A 24,423-nucleotide genomic window follows, 5' to 3' on the forward strand; every position below is an offset into this window, starting at 1 on the left:
GCAGAAAAACGCTGGTTTCTGCACAAAAAGAACTATATGTGAATTTTGCACAGAGTAATTTCAACACTCTGAAGATTCCTATCAGTCTAGGATACTTGGCATAGTACTCAGTACAAAAACATGTTTTTCAACAATTTTAAAATATTTTCAAATATGGTATTATTTCCATCTTAATGGATGGTCTCCATCTGAGCAAGGTGGAGAGTTCACACAGGCATGAGCAAATTTTCTAACTTGGGGACCGCATGGCAGGCTAGAGTAGGGTGGGCAGGCCGGGAGAGAGGGGGTTCTTTCCAAGTCCTTTCCCTGCCCTTGCCTCCCCTTCCTCTTCTCTTTGGGAGGCAGAATGTGAAGGAAAGATGGCAAATGTTTGGATCCCAAAAGGGTTGGCCTTTGTCATGATGAGATGGTGGACAGGAGAGAAAAGTGTATCCCTTAGACCCCATATTTACAGAGAGAGGTCAACCCTCCTGTTTAAGGAGCTCCATTGGCTGCCGTTCATTTTCTGGTCCCAATTCAAGGTGCAGGTGCTTACCTACAAAGCCCTAAATGGTTTGGGACCTGCCTACCTGCGTGACCACATCTCCGTATATGAACCCACACGATCTCTCCGATCATCTGGAGAGGCCCTGCTCACGATCCCACCTGCGTCACAAGCGCGGTTGGTGGGGACGAGGGACAGGGCCTTCTCTGTGGTGGCCCCCCGACTCTGGAACTCTCTCCCCAAGGACATCAGATAAGCCCCAACATTGGCAGTCTTTAGGAAGAGCTTGAAGACGTGACTGTTCCAGTGTGCCTTTCCAGAATAGGAAATTCCTAGCATCATGTCCCAAATGCACTTTACTAGAGATTTAAGATTGTCTGCACATCGCACCTACCTCTAATAACCTATACATTTCACCTGTCATGTCCAGCACTTTTTAAATCATTACATTTGGCCCGGCCTTAGTTTTAAATGCGTCGTGGTATTATCGTTCTAATGTTTATTGTTATTGCGTTAATGTTTATTGCCTTGCTTTATGAGTTTTATTGTTGTGTGTGTTATGCTGTTGTTTTATTGAGGGCCTTGGCCTTTTGTAAGCCGCACCGAGTCCTTCGGGAGATGTTAGCGGGGTATAAATAAAGTTAATAATAAAAATAAATAATAATAATATTGCCTACTACTGATATATCCAGCCCAACCTCCTGCTATGCAGGAAGGCACAATCAAAACACTCCCCATAGCCTCTGCGGAAAAGCCTCCAGAGAAGGAGACTCCACCACACTCTCGGGGAGCCTAAGGCACTTTCCAACAGCTCTTACTCTCAGGAAGTTCTTCCTAATCTTGTCAGTTAAATTTCTTTCCCTGCATTTGAAACAATTGCTCCCTTGTGCCCTGGTCTCTAGAGCATCAGAAAGTCAGTTCCCCCCCCCTCCTCCTCTTCCTCCTCCTCCTTCTCCTCAATGGGACACCCTTTTAAACTGTGAAACATGGTTCTCGTGTTCCCTCTCAACCGTCTCTTCTCCTAGCTAACCATCCCCAGGAGGAATGGAAGAAGGAAAGAGAGGAGGGAGGGAGGGAGGGAGGGAGGGAGAGAAGGATGGAAGGAAGGAAGGGTGGAAGGGAATGGAGGGAGGGAGGAAAGAGAGAAGGAAGGAAAGACAAAAGGGAAGGAAGGAGAATGAGAGAGAAGGAAGAAGGGATGGAGAAAGAGGGAGGTAAATAAGAGATGAAAGGAGGAAGGAAGAACACGATGGTGTGAGAGAAGAGGGCCTGAGAAAAGAGCCCAAGAGGTGCATCTGGCCCCCAGGCCTGTGTTTGCCCATGCCTGTTCTATATGAACAGCAGTTGTTCTTCACACTTTCTACTTCCCATGTGAGGAAAAGTACCATAGAGTCTGATGGAGGACACGTCTCTTTGTATGTAGAGAAAACTAACAACTGATCAAGCTATTTTGTCTTGGGATTTTTTTATTGATGTTGTGTGCCTTCTAGTTGTTTTTTGACTTAGAGCATCCTTAAGGCAACCCTATTGTGAAGTTTACCTGAGGTTGAAAGTGTGTGACTTACTCCAGGTTGGTTGCATGACTGAGCAGGGATTTGAACCTATTGTCCAGAGTTGTACAACAGGAGCTCCCGGTGGCACAGTGGGTTAAAGCACTGAGCTGCTGAACTTGTTGACCAAAAGGCTGCAGGTTTGAATCCAGGGAGCAGGGTGAGTTCCCGCTGTTAGGCCCAGTTTCTGCCAACCTAGCAGTAAGTATTTTATTTATTTCCATCGCTTCTACCCCGCCCTTCTCACCCCCGAGGGGGGACTCAGGGCGGCTTACATGGGCAACAATTCAATGCCATAATATCAATACAACATAAAATCAAATACATAGAAAATTAACAATAACATTAATTAAAATCAATATTCATATACTAACATAGTCGCCTAATCAAAATCACATATCCGTTTCCTATTGTCATAATCAGTATCTAAGTGCTGCTAAGTCCACTAGCCGAAAGCCTGACTCCAAAACCACGATTTTAGTTTTTTCCTAAAAGTGAGGAGGGAGGATGCCGATCTAATCTCATTGGGGAGCGAATTCCACAAGCAAGGGGCCACCACTGAGAAGGCCCTGTCCCTCGTCCCCACCAGACGCGTTTGTGACGCCGGTGGGACCGAAAGCAGGGCCTCCCCAGTAGATCTTAAATTACGAGGTGGAACGTAGAGAGAGATACATTCAGATAAGTAAGCTGGGCCGGAGCCGTATAGGGTTTTATAGGCCAAAACCAGTACTTTGAATTGTGCTCGGAGGTGGACCGGTAACCAGTGGAGCTGATGCAGCAGGGGGGTGGTATGCTCCCTGTATGGCGCTCCGGTGAGTAATCTGGCTGCTGCCTGTTGGACTAGTTGAAGCCTCTGGACAGTCTTCAAAGGCAACCCCACGTAGATCAATAGGTATCGCTCCGGTGGGAAAGTAATGGCATTCCATGCAGTCATGCTGGGCACATGACCTTGGAGGCATCTATAGACAATGCCTGCCCTTCTCCTGAGAAATGGAGATGAGCACCAACTGCCAGAGTCAGACACGACTGGACTTAATGTCAGGGAAAAACCTTTACCTTTACTGGGTTGTTGTAGGTTTTTTCGGGCTATATGGCCATGTTCTAGAGGGATTCTCTCCTGACATTTCGCCTGCATCTATGGCAAGCATTCTCAGAGGTAGTGAGGTCTGTTGGAACTAGGAAAATGGGTTTATATATCTGCTGAATGACCAGGACGGGACAAAGAACTCTTGTCTGTTGGAGCTAGGTGTGAGCTTGAGATTGCTGATTTTTTCTATGAAGTGGGCTGAGTCCTTGATGTAGTGTGCAGTGAGCCCAATATGGCTTTGTAACTGTGCAGCAAGAAATTTTGCTAAAATGTTGCAAAACAACAGAGAGGAAACAATCAGGGACATCTAATCACCTCTCAACAAAAGATTGCCCAGGCACTAACAAGCCACACCAAACAACTGCCAGGCCATCAAATGCCATCAAATGCTAATCAAGGTGATGAGTTGAAACATTCATTCACATTCACACCTAGAATGCCTCTAGAACATGGCCATATAGCCCAAAAAACCCTACAACAACCCAGTGATTCTGCCCATGAAAGCCTTCGACAATACATCTTTATCTTTACCTTTACTTGTGCAGAGCTGTCGTCCAATGTTCAAACTACTATGCAAAGCCCTTTATTGTACAATGTACAGGCCTTTACCTGCTATACGGTATTCCAACACAGGGATAGAAGGACTTTTCATCAGGTTTTGACAGAAGTGTGCATTTGCACATTCTCAAAATGTTTGCAAGACAATGGGTATTTTACCTTGAGTATTTTTCAGGCTTCCAGCTCATAAAACAATGTGCATATTTAAAAATGTGCTTCATAGCAATCTGGCAGGACCAGTGAAGCATCAACGCCCCTAATGAGGACTTGAGCATATGCCTGAAGTCCTCATGATGGTCACAAGGTGACCTTGGCTTGAGCACTCTCTCCCTGAGTCTGGCTTTCCTTTTGCAGGGTTTTTGTGAGAGCAGAGGAATAAATAACACTGTGTGACATGATTTTTGTTTCTGGGTTATAAATGTCATTTCATAATTGGTTCTATCATAAAGACATGGGCAAAGTTTATTAAACTGCAAAACTTTTGTTTTGCAGGACATCCTGCAGCACGTTTTGCTATAGTTTTTCAATGAATATCTCATAAAGTCTCAACCAAGTCAACATAGCCACAAAAATGAAGTTTCTGGAGTATAACAACTACTTTCATAGTAAGTACTGTACAATTATACAGGAAATAAAACTTTCAAACCAGGAACAGATTTTTTTTCTCCAAATTTCTCTACATAGTTTCTCCTGGCCTACACATCTGTGGAAAATCCAGATTATCTGCTTTGAACTGGATCATATGGCAGTGTAGACTCATATAATCCAGCTCAAAGTAGATAATGAGGATTATCAACCTTGATATTCTGGATTATATGGCAGTGTAGAAGGGCCCATAGTGTAACAGATTCAATTGGTCTACTCCAATTGGGGCTAACCAATAAGGTATGGGTCATATGATTTAAATTCGCAGACTTGAGCTCAATGGGAAAATTTGTGGGATACACATTGAAATACCAATACTATAGAGGAGCCATTAGAGTGCAGTGGTTTGAGAGTTGGACTAGGGGCCCTTCTAGATAGGTCCTATATCCTAGGATATATATAGTGTCAGGAGTGACTTGAGAAACTGCAAGTCGCTTCTGGTGTGAGAGAATTGGCTGTCTGCAAGGACGTTGCCCAGGGGACACTTGGATGTTTTGATGTTTTACCTTCCTGTCGGAGGCTTCTCTCATGTCCCCGAACGGGAAGCTGGAACTGACAGACAGGAGCTCACCCTGCTCCCTGGATTCAAACCGCTGACCTTTTGGTCAGCAGTCCTGCTGGAACAAGGGTTTAATCCATTGCGTCACCGGGGGCTCCTACTGGATTATATGAGTCTGCACTACCAGATAATGTGGGATAAACAGAAAATCTGGGATCACATCCTGGGATATAGGACCTGTCTGGAAGGGCCCTTTGATTCTAGGGCCCCTTCTATAGTGCCATATAATCCAGATTATCAAAGCAGATAACTCAAATTATCTGCTTTGAACTAGATTATATGAATCGACACTGCCATATAATCCCATTCAAAACAGATAGTCTGGATTTTATTTGGAAGTGTAAATCTGGATTTTATTTGGAAGTGTAGAAGGGGCCCCAGAGACAGGTAATGGTAAGCCTTCTGTGAACACATAGTGCCCCGAAAGCCTATGATCTTAGGGTCTCCGTGAGTCATAAAATGATTTAAAGGCACACAACACCAACTACATCGGTTAATTAAGTTGTGGATTTTTACTGCAACAGGCTTTTAGATAAACTGACAGGAAACAGATTTATTAACGGGTATATAAACACCCTCAGAATGGCACCTTTGCTTTCCAAAGTTTCCTCCAAGGATCCTTCTGATTATCAACTGTTGGGAGGCATATTATGGGAACAATCTCTGTGTGCCTTATCTCCACCTTGTTCTGGCTGTGAGTTTCCCTGGAGGCATCTGGCAGACCATAGCGAGAAAAAGAGCAAGGCAGCAATACTGATTTGTGTTCTTTGCAAGGTATTGCAAGATAATTTCTTTCCCTGGGGACATTTTTTCCTCGCAGACTAATCTCTGTGTTCATCACAGCATTTTGACACGTCGGCCTAAACCCTGTTGTTAGTCCTGATTAGGACAGATTCATTGCAACCATGGGGTTTTTTTTTACCTCTGTATTGATGCACCATTCAGTGGGTCTGCTTTGGTTCTGGTTAACCAACAGGGTATAGGTCATATTATTAGACAACCCAGTTGGGTAAAGTCTCTCTGTGACCTTTTTATCTTCATGTCTTGCCATCTATAAATTCTGCCAGCACTGTGATGGAATTTGTAATGGGTTCATATTTCCCTATACATATATCTATTTCTGCACAGTGTCCCACAAAGAGGACAAACGCACATATTGTCTCACAAATACTCATGCCCGAAATTCTCTTATTCACGGTCACTATGTCATAACTTTATTTTTGTACTCTGTCTCCATTTTCTCGAAGGGTGAGAAAAGCGGTATACAAATACTGTAAATAAATAATAAACGCACAGTACAATACAAAAAAGGAAAACCAAGAGCATACAAAACAACAATTTAAAACTCAGAACAATGTCCAATAATCTATGGTGACAACTGCCATGAGACATGGCCAAACTGTAAACAAGACAAAGGAATGGTGATAGGGCAATAATCATGAAACTAGAGAAATCAAAGTTAAAATGTACCCCCTCTGTATTTAGAAATGAGCTTCCACTAAGGGTCTGTCTTGTCTGGAACATTTGTGGTTAGCACGTAAGAAACATGTGCAATCAACAACTTTCACAAGACAGTTCAAGCAGAAGGCTAAAAGTCTGACAAAGTGTCTATTGCCATATATGGGGGAAAGAGCTACTTTCCATTGTCAAGAAATGTGATTTGCAAGAAGTCGGTTAGTTAATATGCCAAATAAGGAATTAGAGACGTTAGTTAGTCAATGTGCTAAATAAAGAATTAAGCATAGGTGGTAGTTTGTAATTGGATAACTTTTGCTGCAGTGCCAAAGGGTCTTGTCTATATAATGTGTGTCTGAGAGACACTGGAGTGGCAGCCTCTTCAAAGTACCAAGACCTGCGTGTTTGGTATGGCTGGCCGTCTCATGATCATGACGAAATAAACCTTGCGTTTGTACTTTTCCTGAGACTGGGTGTCTTTCTGCCTTCTGCGACCGGACCCAATGCAGGGACCCTGAATTGGGGGTCCCTAACAATGGGATAGTGCAAATTGTAGCTAAGAAACAAGGGCATGGGATGACAGTACAATGCTGTGTTATTAATTGCAGACCATTGGGGCTAGACATTCTCAAAGACTTGTTTAAACATCCAAGTCTTCAAATCCCTATGGAAGGAGGACAATGTGTGGGGGGCGGGCGGGCTGTCAAATCTCCCTGGGAAGGATGTTCCAAAGCCGGGGCCACCACCAAGAAGGCCCTCTCCCTCATCCCCACCAAACAAGCTTCTGATGGTGGCGGGACCATGAGAAGGACCTTCTCAGCAGATCTTAACACTCACGCAGGTACATGTGGGGGGGGGGGGGGGGGAGAGGGATGTGGTCATGAAGACGGTCAGGGCCTGAACCGTTTAGGGCTTTATAGGTAATAACTTGCATTTTAAATTGAGACTGGAAACTTATCGGCAGCCAATAGAGCTGCTTTAATAGGGGCATTGTGTGCTTTCTATAGCTGGCTCCAGTTAGAAATCTGGCTACCGATCTTTGTACCAATTGCAGTTTCCGAGCTGTCTTCAAAAGCAGTCCCATGTAGAGTGCATGGAATTTAAACTTTAGCCTCTCAGATTCCTAGCCCAACACTGAACCCATAGTGGCCCTTGGCTTAGCGCCTACAAAACACTTCGTTTTCATTTTTTTGCCTTGTCTTGTTTCCAGGGACTCACCTGTGCTTGTAGAGATAGAGCACAAACCCTGCAATAATCAGGGCAATGAAAGGCACGAGGATTGCAGCTGCCACCGAGCTGCTGTTGGAGGCGAACGGATGTCCCATTGATTCAGAATCTTGTTCGTTGATGCTACTGTCTGAAAAGGAAAATCAAGTAAGTCTGGGAAGCTATATTTTCTTAGGATAGAGAAGTTGGGAACTGTCTTTCAATATGTGTCAAGTGTATATTGGGGTGGTCAAACAAGGGACAACCCAGAAGCCCTACAGAACCCCAGACCCATCCTCAATGAAATAATAATCATAATCATAATCATAATAATTTATTTGATTAGTCATATGACCATTTAAAAATGTCTTTTTTAAAAAATGGGACAATTTTTGAGATTGCTTTGTGCCTCCAAACCAGTCAAAAGCTTCCAAAGCCACCAAAACATGTAATTATTTTCCCCCACTAATTCCCCAAGCCTCCTAAAAAAAAAAGGGGGGGGGGCGGGAATCAGTAAATATTAGCCAAAATGGTGTCCCAAAGTGATGTCACATTGCTTTGTGTTGGCTATACCAAAATCCACTGGGGTGGGTGCAGGGAAGAAAAACAGATACCATTGTGTGTTGTTATCAAACCCTAGTATCAATCAATATAACTCTCCCATTATGATAATCATGATTTGAAATCTCAGTAAATATTTTGAATAGAAAAAGAAAATTGCTGTTTAGAATGCAAGATTAAGAACCTGGACTCCTCAGGTGACAGGGAAGTGGCCTGACTAGAAGCAGAGGATAAAAGTCCTTCCAACGTCTGTTGGGCAACTGTATTGGCAAATCCAGGCACAGAAGAGTCATCCCCTTTCCCCACCTGGGTACCAAAGGGATACTTTATTCTCTTCCTTGCATCCCCAACTATTCACTTGCCAGTCTACCTAACTCACTGTTGGAGGACCTGAGGAACTACCCATTAGGGAACCCCCTAGGAACCACATCTCCTGGAAGTTAGGGATGGAGGGAGTAGAACAGGAGGAGACCTTCTTCAGTGTATGGTTTCCCTGTCAGAATCAGCTGGGAGCCTCATTCTCATTTGGTCCAAATCTACCCACCTAGACAGGAATCACCTATCCATAGGGCTGATTATTCACTAGTGCCTCTTCTTAATATGTAGGACTGCTGTTGGTGAACTTTTGGCATGTGATGGTGCCTTCAAGTCACCTGTTGGCTTGTGATGATCACACCATGGATTTCATAGGGTTCTTTTATTTATTTATTTATTTATTGTATTTGTATACCGCCTTTCTCAGCTAATTGGCGACTCAAGGCGGTTTCCAACAAATCAGTATACATAAAACATAATATAGATAAAAAACATTAAACAGTATAAGACATCACAAAAGCAATAAAAACAACATCACGAGTGTCTCATTATTCTCAAGCATTGTCTAATTCCATTGTCAGGTCATTCAATTTCCTATATTAGCTACTCTGTATTTGTAAACGCTTGCTCAAATAACCATGTTTTAATTTGCCTCCGAAACATCAAGAGGGAGGGAGCAGATCTGATCTCCCTAGGGAGGGCGTTCTATAGCCAAGGGGCCACCACTGAGAAGGCGTTGTCTCTCATCCCTGCCAAACGTGCTTGTGACAAAGGCGGGACCGAGAGCAGGGCCTCCCCAGATGATCTTAAAGTCCTCAGTGGTTCGTAAGGGGAGATATGTTTGGACAGGCAAGTTGGGCCAGAACCAACTTAGGCTAGGAGTGTTCAGAGTTAGTTTTGCTAGTTCCTTCCTCTGAAATATAATCTACAGAACTTGGTATACCACCAACAGTTTTCCATACAAGTACTAACCAGGGCGGACTCTCCTTAATTTCCGAGATCAGAAAGGTAATTCGCACATTCTTAACACAGATGCACACAAGTGCGATTGTGTATGAGTTATGTAAAAGAGCAATATATGATACTAGGTGTAGAATTAAGTATCCTATGGACATCCACACTCATGCTTTGTTTTTGTAAAAGCAAGCTTCTAAGCTCTCACAATTCCCATGATGATCTCTGATTCTACAACGCTTGTGGAAATCAAAGCCTTAGATTGAATGTAATTTCCCATAGTTGGGACAAAGGCTCCAGTGCTTTGCACAGTTGCTTGTCCATTACTAGCAAATGAGAAGAGATGAAGCAATGTAATTGGAACAAGCAAGCCAATAAGATACCATGCAAATCTGTTCATTTTGTATAATTTATATGCAAGACAGCAATCCAGCAAAAATCAAATCACATCTGATAGTTCACCCAACACATATATTTACACTTAAATTGAAATCTCCCCTTATTGTTATATTGCTGTATGCAAATTTCATATGTACACACCAGGGATAGAATGCAATTCTGTATAAAAACCCATTAAAATTAAAATGGGCATAGAAATGCTCACCTAGCCTCTGGAGGCCAAACTGTCCAAACCCTTTGCCATGTACAAAACCCTGGTAGACAAATGTCCCACTGGATGACTCTGGACTGACCTGCAACCAGGAAAGACAAGGAAAGGTCATAATCAGATACCGTTTGCTGCATGAAGATTTTGTCATGTGAATTTGAGTATATGAACCAATCCATGGGGATATGTCCCTGAATTTATCACGGAAACAGGAAATTGTGGATAATAGTGAACCCTAATGAAATGAACAACACCTGCTGGAAGTTACTGTAGGGTCCAGCTGGAGGACCCTACACATTCCTAGAGAGTTATTTTTTAGGCCCTACAGTGAGGTTGTATGGCGAGCCCTGGTGGGCACATACCATACAACAGTGGTTTTCAACCTGTGCGTTCCCAGTTGTTTTGGCCTTCAACTGCCAGAAATCTCAACAGCTGGCAAACTGGCTGGGATTTCTGGGAGTTGTAGGTCAAAACACCTGGGGACCCACAGATTGAGAACCACTACCATACAACCTCTTGGAGGATCTTAGAAAATCATTGAAAGGGTTTGTTTTGATGCAGGCAAGTTAAACCACAGGTCCAGTCCTCCTGGAAATGAGGAGTTCCATACTTTTCTTCCAAAAGTTCCCACAAAAGGTAGAATAAAACAATATAAGTAGGCAAAAATACGGTCTTTTCTAATGACCATGATGAAGATGACCATCATGTTGTTGTTGTTGTTTATTCGTTCAGTCGCATCCGACTCTTTGGGACCTCATGGACCAGCCCAGGCCAGAGCTCCCTGTTGGCTGTGGCCACCCCCAGCTCCTTCAAAGTCAAGCCAGTCACTTCAAGGATACCATCCATCCATTTTGCCCTTGGTCAAGGGCAATGACAATGGTAATAATAATAATAATAATAATATCATAACAATATCATATTTTCTATTGATTGATGTCATATGCCTTCAAGTAATTTCAGGCTTATGGAGATCCTATCTTGGATTTTTTTTCTTGGCAAGGATTGTACAGAGGTGTTTTGCCTTTTGCCTTTTGCTTCATGTGGGGAGAGATTGACTTGCTCAAAGCCACCCAGTAGCTTTCCATGGCTTTGGAGGGATTTGAACCCTGGTCTCCTAGATTCCTAGTCCAACATTCACTAAACCAAGACAGGCCTTAATCAGGGGTGGGGATCATGAAGCCCCCCAGGAGTTGTTGGACCTCAACTCCCAGTATTCCTTCCCATTATAGATGCTTCCAGGAATATGCAATCCAATAATATCCAGAAGGCTTTATGTTTCCCATTCCTGACTAAAGCAATGAGCCAATACGCCAACTAGCACCAGTACTTACATGTCCATCTAATGCCCATTTATCATTCTTAAATTTGTTCATGAAGATGTCCACTGGCCCTGTAATCTGGTACACCTGGAGAAGAAGATGAACATCTTCTCTTTTGTAAATACCTATAAAAAAGCAAAGGGGTGATTGGATTTTTACAGACTTATGCTATACTTGGTTAAGAAATAAGAAACAGAGAGAATTACACTAGTTTGAGAAAGCAGCAGTCCAGTAAGCTTAGGTTCTGGAGCTGTTCCATGGGTCAAACTAGATTTAGCATTTATTTTGAAGAAGCAAAAATTTCTGGTTGTCATGCTATGTGCTTTTCGCAACATGCATGTTGTATACTTTTTTTCATTGGTCATCTTTAAAAAGGAAAGCGGGAGATTAATTTGCTGTGGCACTCCTATTGCTAGGGAGGAAAATGTGTAAATCTCAGGCAAGCCTTCCTCTTGTTGTCTAGTGTTTCGTTTATTTAGTTGTCCATGTCTGTACATGGTGATTCTATATTATTATGAATGGAGAAAACAAAGAGCTGCAAAAGGTTGCCTCTTTTTCAGTGAACAGGTGAAAAAGCAGATAAAAATGAATGCACTGATTATGTCACATTGAACAAAAGAGCAGAAAGAACGCAAACCCCACAATCTTAATCATGTTTAATAAGTTTCCACTGGCTGTAACTGTTCAGCAATGTTCCTGGGACCATTTGCTTAGCCTTGCCTTTTGGACACATGCCCAAATGGCAATGAAACTCTGATTATTCTCCTTTGAACATCGCCATAAAAGCTACAGGGTGCAGCAGCACAACTTCCTTTTTCCAAAACTTAATAAAACCCATTGTATGAATCGAAATTTTTTTATAATGTAGACGCATACCTAAAGTTTTGTTTTATGTAGTTTTGAAGATCAAATTAGTTAGGTGACGTTCCCAATTCAACATACATTGAATACACCGATTTCTGGCGTTTGCCATGACTCTTGCCAGCATAGCAGGCGTTATGTTGGCAATTTCTTCCTGGATGTTGGTCTTCAAATCTTGTAGGGTCCTTGGACGGTTCACATAAACATGGGATTTCAAAAAACCCCATAGAAAAAATATCACAAGAGGCCAAATCTGGAGAGCGGACTGGCCACTCCAAATCCCCCCTAATTGAGATGAGGTGCTCTGGGAAGTGTTCCCTCAAAACAGTCATCGATGTTCTTGAAGTGTGTGCAGTTGCACCATCTTGTTGGAACCAAATGTCCCCTAAATCCAACCCATCTAGCTGTGGGGGAAAAAAATTCCTGTAACATGTTTACATACCGGTCCAAATTTACTGTCACTGCGACTTCATTTTCCTCAAAGAACCAGGGACCAATAATTCCAGCTGAGGAAATAGCACACCACACTGTGATTTTAGGTGAATGCAAAGGCCTTTGATGCAATTCTCGAGGATTGTTGTCAGCCCAGTAGTGCGTGTTTTGTTTGTTGACGGATCCACACAAATTAAAAAAAAAAAAAGTCCTCAGGAACGACTTCAAGACATGCGTTCCTCTGAGAATTGAAGTCACATTCAGAAAGTTCCTGCACAATCATCATCTTGTAAGGATGGAAATGAAGATTATCATGAAGAATTCTCCTCACAGAACGATCGGAAAGTCCAAGGGCAGATGCATGTTTGCACGCAGAATGCTGTGGTGATCACAACATTGAAGCTCTCATTGCCTCAATGTTCTCAGGTGATCTAATGGGCCGAGGGACTCCAGTTCTTTGTCTTGTCGCACTTGCAGTTTGTCTGAACCCACGTCACAATTGATTTCCGGTCCAGGACAGGGGCCAACGGGGCTTAATTAAAGCGATTTCGAAAGGTGCGCTGGGTTGTGATTACAGAACATCCGCTTGAAAAGTAGGCCTCAACGGCAAAAGCACGCTCCTCACTGTTCCAACGCATGATGGCGACTGAACTGTGTCAGGACAAAACTTTCTACTCCTGCCTCTCGAACGAGACCACTAGCGCTCCGCTACGTCTTCAACCGACTTTAAAAAAGGAAGTTATGCTGCCTCACCCCGTATAAGGAATCACTTCTTGTGTTTAACCATCCAATGACAAGGAGGTGGGCCTCCATTCAGAGTTTAGAAAGTTCTATTTAGATGCAGTGAATACAAGGACAGGTTGAAGCCAACAGTTGGATCATTCCATCATGGCTCATTTATGGATAGCCCCAGCATATTATTATTTTCAGAAGTAACTTTCCAAGCTCCACATCCATCAAGTTACAAATTCTAGATGTCATGAAAATGCAGTAAAGTGTTTGTTGTTCAATATGATTGTGGCATTTGTATGGGTAGATATGGGAAGAGCTGATTGAAATATTTTCTGTTCTATCTGTCAAATAACCTAGCTAGATTAAGGTTCTACAATGGAGGTTGGTAGTTTCCAGATCAATGGTGAAGGTTAATCTCCTCCTCTGAACTTCAAAGCTTCAAATCATATCACTCAAATAGTTTCAGTACTTTGAATCATAGAATCATAGAATCATAGAGTTGGAAGAGACCTCATGGGCTATCCAGACCAACCCTCTGCCAAGAAGCAGGAAAATTGCATTCAAAGCACCCCCGACAGATGGCCATCCAGCCTCTGTTTAAAAGCTTCCAAAGAAGGAGCCTCTACAACACTCTGGGCAGAGAGTTCCACTGCTGAACAGCTCTCACAGTCAGGAAGTTCTTCCTAATGTTCAGATGGAATTTCCTTTCTTGTAGTTTGAAGGCATTGTTCCTCATCCTAGTCTCCAGGGCAGCAGAAAACAAGCTTGCTCCCTCCTCCCTGTGGCTTCCTCTCACATATTTAAACATGGCTATCATGTCTCCTCTTAGCCTTCTCTTCTTCAGTCTAAACATGCCCAGCTCTTTAAGCCGCTCCTTAAAGGGCTTGTTCTCCAGACCCTTGATCATTTTAGTTGCCCTCCTCTGGACACACTCCTGCTTGTCAATATCTCTTCAATTATGGTGCCCAGAATTGGACACAATATTCCATTAGCTTATTTAATGTCTGGAATTCTGGAATGAACTCAGAGAGGACCCTCTGTGGATACCCAATTCTGTGGATGATCAAGTCCCGTGATATACAGTGGCTTAGTAAAATAGTGCTCCTTATATAAAAGTGCTCTTTGTAGGTTTTTTAGGGGTAATATTTCCAACCCAAGGATGGTCGAATCCATGGGTACAAAGGGTCAAATGCACTCTGCATCTGGACTTGGGTGGTTGACACTGCCACTATTTTCTTAATCTCAGCAGCCAAATGTCTTGAGCCAGTTGTACTATCCATGTTTCCAAGATAAAGGTGATGGCAATACACATCGGGGTTGGTGTAAAGTACCTCTCCTGTCTAATTACATTCTGCCCCTAAATTAATTAGGTGTCCCAGAGCAGGAGGTGCCAGGACATCTTACCAGATACTTGCAACTCCACACCACTGTGGTCTACGAGGGTGGCGTTGACTTTACTAGTGATTGGGTCAAAGCTGGTGACAGACAGCATGGCTGGCTGCTTCTTCCCCATGTACTCATAAGAGCCTTTCCAGAAGGAATTTTTTGCAAAGACATCCGGCGGAACTAGAAACAAGAGACAAAATGGGAGGAAAAAAATTGGTAAGATGTGGGTCAGAAGCTCAAAGTATGGCTCTGGATAGAGGTTGGTTTTGTCTTTTACTTTACTCTGTGTGTTTTCATTTTCATTTACGTGGGCCTGCCATTAATTAAAAATATATTGATTAATGGGATGTGTTTTCTGCTGTGAAGTTATTCATCATTCAACCAATGCGTAAATTTGCAGGCATGGAAACACCATCAGGGTTTCTAGGTGAGCCATATGGACTACATAACTGTTTGCTGTTAGTGTTAATGTTATTAATTTGATGCTAATAAAATTAATTAAAAAGGACTACCTGGCACTTTTGGAAGAGGTGGGTCTCTCGCAGTGCCCACCGGCCTCCCACTCGGTCGTATATCCGCTGAAAAAGACAAGCAAAGGACCACGGATCATTCAACGCCCAAGTGGTACAATATGCAGATATATCATATGGGTGAGAGTATGTAAGTAGCTAATGAAAGTCAAGCCTACAAGGGTGGGATGGAGACAATATATTTCATCTTCAAAGGGGCTATCCAAGGTACTGAATCTATCTCCTAAATAGGTTCCGAATCTTGGATAGTGACACTGAAGTTCAACCTAAATTATGAAGTAGATTCCTGATTGAGAAAGCCAGAATATTATCAGAGTAGAGATGACTCTGAAGAGCAGGGTTGGTCCCTGTTCAGCCATTGAAATTCACTGGGTGATCCTGGGTGAGTCACACACTCTCAGCCTCAGAAAATCCCATGAATATTATTATTATTTATTTATTTATTATTAACTTTATTTGTACCCCGCTAACATCTCCCGAAGGACTCGATGCGGCTTACAAAGGCCAAGGCCCTCAATAAAACAACAATATAACAAATACACATAAACCAAAAGCAAATCAAAACATTAAGCAATAACAGTAAGCAATAAAAAACAATACACCGTAACACAATAAAAACTAGACCGGGACAAATGTGATGGGTACAGATTAAAAAGTGCTGAGTATGCTGAGTGAGATATAAGGATTTTTGGATAGGTGCAATATGCGGACAATCTTAATCTCTAAGTGCTTCTGGTACGTATTGCTGAAGTTTCCTATTCTGGAAAGGTACACTGGAATAGCGAGGTCTTCAAGCTCTTCCTAAAGACTGCCAGCGTAGGGGCTTGTCTGGTGTCCTTGGGGAGGGTGTTCCAGAGTCTGGGAGCTACCACAGAGAAGGCCTTGTCCCTCGTCCCCACCAACCACGCTTGCGACGCAGGTGGGATCGTGAGCAGGGCCTCTCCAGATGAACGAAGGGAGTGTGCGGGTTCATAAACGGAGATGCGGGTTCATAAACGAAGAATAGTTTGCTTTAGGGCAGTGGTTTCCAGCCTTTGGGCCTCCAAGTGTTTTGGACTTCAGCTTCCAAAGTTCCTAACAGCTAGTAAACTGGCTGGAATTTTTGGGAGTTAAAGTTGAAGTCCAAAACACCATTACTTTAGGGGCTCCATAATTGGAAATCACCTGAAGGCACACAGCAGCAGTAACAAGATTCATGACTCCACTAACATGGAAGATATAATTTGCTACTGTTTAGGGCTGCTGCTCACTAGGCACTATGCAACTATTGTGCTTTTTTTTCATTTAACCATTTGCTATGTTAAAGTAATGGAGAAAATGGGATGGCTTTGAGTATAAGATATCACCTGTAGGACCTTTGTTGAGTGCCGTGGAAGGAGAAAGGACATAGATTGGTATAAGGAAGCCCTGAAAGGACATTTATTTATTTATTTACAGTATTTATTTTCTGCCCTTCTCACCCCAAAGGGGACTTAAGGTGGATTACAGAACACATACATGGCAAACATTCAATGCCGTTAGATATACAGGATAGACTGATAGAGGTATGTGTCTCAGCATTTTCCCACTTTTGCCATCCTGGAGGTAATGCTCGATTCTGGCCACAGGGGGCTGCTGTCGCTCCATCCTCTATGAAAACAAGCCTTTTTGATCACAGACTTTCCTCCTGTTTTTTGATGGCCAGATTTTTATGGTGCCATAAAATGCCTCCATGCAGTCATGCCAACCACATGACCGTGGAGGTATCTATGGTCAATGCCGGCTCTTCGACTTAGAAATGGAGATGAGCCCCACACCCCAGAGTCAGACATGACTGGACTTAATGTCAGGGGACCTTTACCTTAAAATACCTCCACACTTAAGTGGTGCCTAATTTCTCTAATCTCACCTACAGCTGTTTTCACACTGCTTAGGTGGACAGTAAGCTGGGCTGAAAGTCGGGTGCTCACCCCAACCTGGGCTTGAACTCCCAACCTTTCGGTTGGGAAAGAGTTATTGCTGCTGGTGATTAACCAGCCGTGCTAAAGCCCGCCCATAGACATATATAAGGGAAATTTTATATATAACACTAGCAGGATACCAGCTGCACTGTGTGTTCTAAGAGTGTTGCTCAGTAAAGGATTTTGAGACAGGCTCTAGGAAGTTAATTCTTTCCGCAGTGCATAATTAAATTATGTCACAAGATGTGGCAACAGCAACAAGCTTAACTAGTGGAGTTTTAAAGGGATTAAAGGAATTCATAGAGCATGGGTCTATAAGGATTTTAAAACTGGGGGAGTCTCATATGCATGCTATTAACCATGGAAACTGCTAGACAGAACTTGCATGTATTCTTCTCATTTTGCACCGAAATTGTGTATGTGTGTGAAAAATGTGATCTTTTGTGCAAAAACAAAATGTGTGTGGAATAATTTTACATGACACTTCGGGATATGCAAATACCAGGTGAAAACCACATGGAAAGATTTATTTTCTCACTGCTGGGGATTAAACTATGGATATGATTCAACTTCACGTGCAAGAATGTAACAATCAAAGATTTCTACCCCTAGAAGACATTTGTCCTAAACAACAATGGAGGTTGTAGGTTTTTTCGGGCTATATGGCCATGTTCTAGAGTAGGGGTCCTCAAACTAAGGCTCGAGGGCTGGATGCGGCCCTCCAAGGTAACTTATCTAGCCCTCGCTCAGGGTCAACCTAAGTCTGAAATGACTTGAATGCACACAACAGCAACAACAACAATCCTATCTCATCAGCCAAGAGGAGGCCCACACTTCCCATTGAAATACGATTAAGTTTATATTTGTTAAAATTGTTCTTCATTTCAATTATTGTATTGTTTTTAAGTGTTTTTTGCACTACAAATAAGATATGTGCAGTGTACATAGGAATTCATTCATGGTTTTTGTTTTCAAATTATAATCTGGCCCTCCAACAGTTTTGAGGGACTGTGACTTGGCCCTCTGTTTTAAAGGTTTGAGGACCCCTGTTCTAGAGGCATTCTCTCCTGATGTTTCGCCTACATCTATGGCAAGCATCCTCAGAGGTAGTGAGTGCTTGCCATAGATGCAGGCAAAACGTCAGGAGAGAATGCCTCTAGACCATGGCCATAAAGCCCGAAAAAACCTACAACAACCCAGTGATTCCGGCCATGAAAGCCTTCGACAATACATTGAACAATTAAGGTATTTTTCCTTCTCATTGTGCCAACAATTTGTTGGCCATTACTAGGGAAATATAACTAGTAGGATTGCAAAGGGCACCTGGTTTTCAAAAGGCAAGCTTTCATCAGACCCTGTTCCAATACACTTACCTAGGCAAATAGGAGGCTTGCCAGTCCAGCTGCCATCAGATTTACAAGTCCTGTGTTCTGATCCTCCAGTGAGATAAAAGCCACTTTGGCAAGAGTAGATCAAGGTGTAGCCAAGGGAAGGCAAGTCTAGGGCACCCACATTGGCATGGGCTGGGGTATCTGGCTCTTTGCAGTTGTGAGCTGGAAAGATATGCAAGAGAACAAGCTGGAAAAAGCAAGCCTGTCTTATTTTCTGAGTTCCACATCTCCTCAGAATTTCATTAGATGTTGAAAACTAACATTCATCACTGTTTATAAATGGTGAACTGGGTGGTGATCTTCAACAGATGAAAGAAGCACAGCCTTCTAGCTGATGGTATCTAGCATCCCTTACAGCAAATTTGAGAACTGGACCTCTGAATGAATACATTCGGTCCAGGGTATTTAAGAATCAGTGTTTCAGATCCATGAGACTGGATCCCAGATTCCCTGGATTGAGATGTTTCTGTGCCTCGAGGGCATGGCAACTGGAAAACTGACAAAGGGAATTGGACATGACCCATCTTTTGGCTTAACAAGAACAGTATACAGAAGTTGTTCAAATGAGAGTTCACTCCCCACATTTGTTCCCAGTCTTGAAATGCCCAAGATAAAAGATCTAGACAGGCCTCCTAAACACAACACTTTACACCACTACACAGCGGCTAATAGTTGCTGCAGTGCTGATACTCTAGAACCCATTTATCTGGTGATAGGGGTTGTGTTCATTTCATAGAATCATAGAATTATAGAGTTGGAAGAGACCTCATGGGCCATCCAGTCCAACCCCCTGACAAGAAGCAGGAATATTGCATTCAAAGCATCCCTGACAGATCTGTTTAAAAGCTTCCAAAGAAGGAGCCTCCAGCACACTCTGGGGCAGAGAGTTCCACTGCTGAACGGCTCTCACAGTCAGGAAGTTCTTCCTCGTGTTCAGATGAAATCTCCTTTCTTGTAGTTTGAAGCCATTGCTCCGCATCCTAGTCTCCAAGGAAGCAGAAAACAAGCTTGCTCCCTCCTCCCTGTGGCTTCCTCTCACATATTTATACATGGCTATCATATCTCCTCTCAGCCTTCTCTTCTTCAGGCTAAACATGCCCAGCTCCTTAAGCCCTTTCTCTATATATCTTTATATCTATATCTTTATTTTTTTTGTCATGTCAGGAACGACTTGAGAAACTGCAAGTCGCTTCTGGTGTGAGAGAATTGGCCGTCTGCAAGGACATTGCCCAGGGGATGTGGGAGGCTTCTCTCATGTCCCCACATGAGGAGCTGGAGCTGATAGAGGGAGCTCATCCGCCTCTCCCCGGATTCGAATCTGCGACCTGTTGGTCTTCAGTCCTGCCAGCACAGGGGTTTAACCCACTGCGCCCCCGGGGGCTCTATATCTTTATTTTTAACCACGAACACAACTTTTGAAATCTTTGTACAATATCTGTGCTGGCTTCACCTTCTTCTACCCATTTCCTATATGTTGCCCATTTCTCTTTAATTTCTTCTGTTTTGTCCTCCTGTGAATCTTCTTGTGTTATGCATTCAATAATATCTGATTGGACTTGTTCAAATAAATAATTATTCCAATTTTCCAAATTCCAATTTTTTTTCATCTCTCCACCCCCAGGCTATTACCGCCTTTCCTGCTTAAATCGTTGCTTTAAATAAGTCTTGGTTCTTCGCAGCAATGTTTTTATTCCCTGTAATTACCATTAACATAAATTCCATATTGACTTGGATTGGTATTTTGAATAGTTTCCCAATTTTTCTAATGATCTTCTCCAAAAAGTTTTTGCATTTAAATCTTGTTTCATTTTACATCCCATTCCCAAGTAATTTTTGTCCAGCCTATATTGCAAAAGCCATTTTGCTTAATAAAATAAAATCAAGGCACAAGACTCACGGATGCAGTCTGGTTGCACTCCGCTCCATGTCAGATTTGGAAGGCACGTTCTTGTGGTGGATCCTTGCAAAAGGTAACCTTTGTGACATTTGAAAAAGACAATGCTCCCAATCTGTTTTAAAGAGAAAACAGGCATTATTTGTGTCAGATGGTTTTATGATCAATTTGCCTGTTCGGCTTTAACCACATCTATCCATCAGATATCAAAGTGGCAAGCAAGAGTGCCATTGCTAAATACTTTCTAATCCAACCAAATGTTAGCCAGCTCTCCCATAAAAATTCTGCCCATTGTTCCAGCTTCATGATTACATTACAACTTTGCAAATGAACAGAGTTTGTTTGAGTTCCATATTCTGCAGTTTGGGATTAACAGGGGAAATCGGAATTAATACACTGAAACCCAGGATTAAGGGTGACAAATTAGAAGCTTTGCAGGAGGGAAGGGAGAAATCTACTTTGGATCAAATGCCCCCAAAATGTATTATTAATACCTACTTGTGAGTCATCTTGGTGAATAAGATGCTTTACGGGGTGGGGGGAAACGACATCACATGCAAATGGCTTCATGGGATTAAGTGAGAGACACACAGGAAATTTACAAGAGGATTTAGTTACCCTGTTCCTCTGAAAATTGGTTGAAATTGATCAGAGTACATGGATCAATAGTAAGAGTTTGTTGTTACCCAAGTTTTGCATATTTCTGTGAGCAAACTATTTTCAAACAAAGTATCCTGTTCAACACAGATACATAGGATAGAGTAGGCATGGGCAAACTTTTTAATTTGGGGGCCGTATGGTGGGCAGGAGTAGGGTAGGTGGGCAAAGAGGGAGGGGGTTCCCCCCAAGCCCCCTGCCTGCCCTTTCCTCTTTCGGAGACATGGGAAACGTTTGGATCCCAAAAGGGTTGGCCTTGGTCAGGATGAGATGGTGGATGGGGGAAAACAAGTGTATTCATGAGACCCCATATTGCTTCTGATATAGAATCCTAGAGCTGGAAGAGACCACCAAGGGCCATCCAGTCCAACCCCCTGCCATGCAGGAAGGTATAATAATAATAATAATAATAATAATAATAATAATAATAATAATCAACTTTATTTCTACCCCGCCACCATCTCCCCGATGGGGACTCGGAGCGGCTTACATGGGGCCAAGCCCGGACAACATAATACAGCAATAAAATCAAAACATATACAGCAAACAGCAACAACATCATCAAAATAACATTAGAAGAGAGAGAAAAATCTTAAGATAAACATTCCAATAAACACAATCACAGTAAGGATGACAATGGGCAGGCCACATATTCAGGATAAAAACAGTTAACAAACTATAATGAGATAAAATAGGAACAGAGCATTTATATGGAACACATAAAACACAGAGTTGTGAGGCCAAACATCGTATTTGAAGGGCACGAACTCCATTAACAGAAAACGTTGAGGGGTGCAAAATATCATGCTGTGCACCTACTCACCAAAGGTGCAGCGGAAAAGCCAGGTTTTGAGGTTCTTTTTAAACGTTTCTGATCTCCCCAGGCAAGGAATTCCAAAGTCGGGAGGCCACAGAAGAGAAGGCTGTCTCCCTTGTGCCCACAAGACGAGCTTGTGAGATTGGTAAAAGTGAAAGGAGGACCTCCCCCGAGGAACGAAGGGCCCGGGTTGGTATGTGGAGATAGATACAGTCACGAAGGTAGGTAGGTCCCAAACCGTTTAGGGCTTTGTAGGTGATAACCTGTACCTTGAATTGGGACCGGAAAATAAACGGCAGCCAGTGGAGCTCCTTAAACAGGGGGGGGGTTGATCGCTCCCTGTAGGATGCCCCAGTTATCAATCTGGCTGCCGTGTGTTGCACCAATTGTAGTTTCCGGGCCGTCTTCAAGGGTAACCCCACGTAGAGAGCATTTCAGTAGTCCAGTCTACACTCCCAATAGACAGCCTCTGTGGAAAAGCCTCCAGAGAAGGAGACTCCACCCCACTTCCAGACAGCCTATGCCACTCTCCAACAGCTCTTAGAATCATAGAATCAAAGAGTTGGAAGAGACCTCATGGGCCATCCAGTCCAACCCCCTGCCAAGAAGCAGGAATATTGCATTCAAATCACCCCTGACAAATGGACATCCAGCCTCTGCTTAAAAGCTTCCAAAGAAGGAGCCTCCACCACACTCCGGGGCAGAGAGTTCCACTGCTGAACGGCTCTCACAGTCAGGAAGTTCTTCCTAATGTTCAGATGGAATCTCCTCTCTTGTAGTTTGAAGCCATTGTTCCGCGTCCTAGTCTCCAAGGAAGCAGAAAACAAGCTTGCTCCCTCCTCCCTGTGGCTTCCTCTCACATATTTATACATGGCTATCATATCTCCTCTCAGCCTTCTCTTCTTCAGGCTAAACATGCCCAGTTCCCTAAGCCGCTCCTCATAGGGCTTGTTCTCCAGACCCTTGATCATTTTAGTCGCCCTCCTCTGGACACATTACCACTTTACCACATTATTTAAACTCCACTGAATTCTACACTTAAAATCTGAGACTCCGCTGGGGTCACTACAGTAGTTTGGATCCAAGTATAGTTTTTCAGTCATTTAAATGTAGGGGCAACAGTCTTTTTTAATGTATCAGGAAGAATTGAGAAAATTGATTTTTCTCAAATCTCCGTATTTATTTATTTATTTATTTATTTGCAAGATTTCTAATGAAGTAGGATTTGTTGCTCCCAGTTGAAAATGTGGAAGTTGTGGGAGGAGCTACCATTTTCTAGGTCTTTGCCAAAACAATTTCTTTTCTTTTTTTAAAGCCTTCGAAATAAGCTCCACTGAGTTCACTCTAGTGCCTTTCAGGGCTGTCTGTCCATGTTCCAGAAGCATTATTGCCTGATGTTTCACTCTGTTGTAATTTGTTGTTTGGGCTTGGCCTCATGTAAGCCGCTCCGAGTCCCCATCGGGGGAGATGATGGTGGGGTATAAATAAAGATTATTATTATTATTATTATTATTATTATTATTATTATTATTATATCAGTGGCAGGCATTCTCTGTGGGAAGTGAGAATGCAGGAATTGGTACTTTGATTAGCATTGAATAGCCTTGCAGCTTCAAAGCCTGACTGCCATTTTGCAATGATGCAAGTCTCCAGAACTTTGGGATTCAGGAGATGGATTATATGGCAGTGTAGATAGGGCCCCCACTTATCAGAGGCGTGGGAATAATGCAATTGGCGACCTTGATTAGCATTGGATAGCCTTGTAGCTTCAAAGCCACACTGCCATTATGCAATAATGCAAGTATCCCCTAGTAATTTGTTTGTACATGATTATGGAAGTGTTATACCTTTGTTCCCAGAACACATACAGCTACCATATATTCCGGCATATAAGACGACTGGGCGTATAAGACGACCCCCAACTTTTCCAATTAAAATATAGAGTTTGGGATATACTCGCTGTATAAGACTACCCTTCCTCCAATGCACACCAAATAAAATTTTTAAAAGCATCAGATTTGATTTCAATATGGTAATTTTCCTATTACTGTACCTCCTTCTCTGCCTCTCAGATCTCGCACCTGCATCGCTTCACTGCAGTCTTCAGGAGTGAGATCTGAGAGGCAGAGGAGGAAGTACGGTAATAGGATACAAAGGCGGGCCAGACAGGTAAAGGAGGTGTGTTTTTCTGGTCCCAGAGCCACTCTATCTCGTTTTTTCCATACCCCGGGTATCCTGGACGGCTGCAGCTTACTCCGCCCTTCACTTACACCTTCCCGGTGAGGTGCCTCTTCACCTCACTATCAGGACGGCATTAAGTCCACAAATCCTGATGAATGGATTTTCTTCTACCGTACTTGTACAGCGTTGCCCTTAATGCTTTCATACAGTCGCTGCATACGGCAGGGACATGGCCACTGCCATATTTGAGCTCCCCCCACAATATGCAGCAACCACAGATTCTCCAATCCGCATTGGAAGTT

At 42.9% G+C, this 24,423-nt stretch overlaps 1 protein-coding gene across 5 annotated transcripts in view; it reads right to left on the bottom strand.

Annotated features, from left to right (window-relative positions):
* The window catches only part of CSMD2 (CUB and Sushi multiple domains 2), a 984,984-nt gene that overhangs the window by 4,572 nt on the left and 955,989 nt on the right, over positions 1 to 24,423 (bottom strand). For all 5 annotated transcript variants that reach the window (XM_067473669.1, XM_067473670.1, XM_060784605.2 and 2 more), the window contains 7 exons: positions 20,470 to 20,581; positions 18,555 to 18,734; positions 15,224 to 15,289; positions 14,730 to 14,891; positions 11,313 to 11,425; positions 9,979 to 10,066; positions 7,557 to 7,695 (listed from right to left, as the gene is read on the bottom strand). In XM_067473669.1, the coding sequence (XP_067329770.1) occupies positions 7,557 to 7,695; positions 9,979 to 10,066; positions 11,313 to 11,425; positions 14,730 to 14,891; positions 15,224 to 15,289; positions 18,555 to 18,734; positions 20,470 to 20,581 (860 nt within the window). The remainder of the gene's footprint in view (positions 1 to 7,556; positions 7,696 to 9,978; positions 10,067 to 11,312; positions 11,426 to 14,729; positions 14,892 to 15,223; positions 15,290 to 18,554; positions 18,735 to 20,469; positions 20,582 to 24,423) is intronic.

The sequence above is a fragment of the Anolis sagrei genome, chromosome X (genome assembly GCF_037176765.1).
Source record: "Anolis sagrei isolate rAnoSag1 chromosome X, rAnoSag1.mat, whole genome shotgun sequence".
Classification (NCBI taxonomy): domain Eukaryota; kingdom Metazoa; phylum Chordata; class Lepidosauria; order Squamata; family Dactyloidae; genus Anolis; species Anolis sagrei.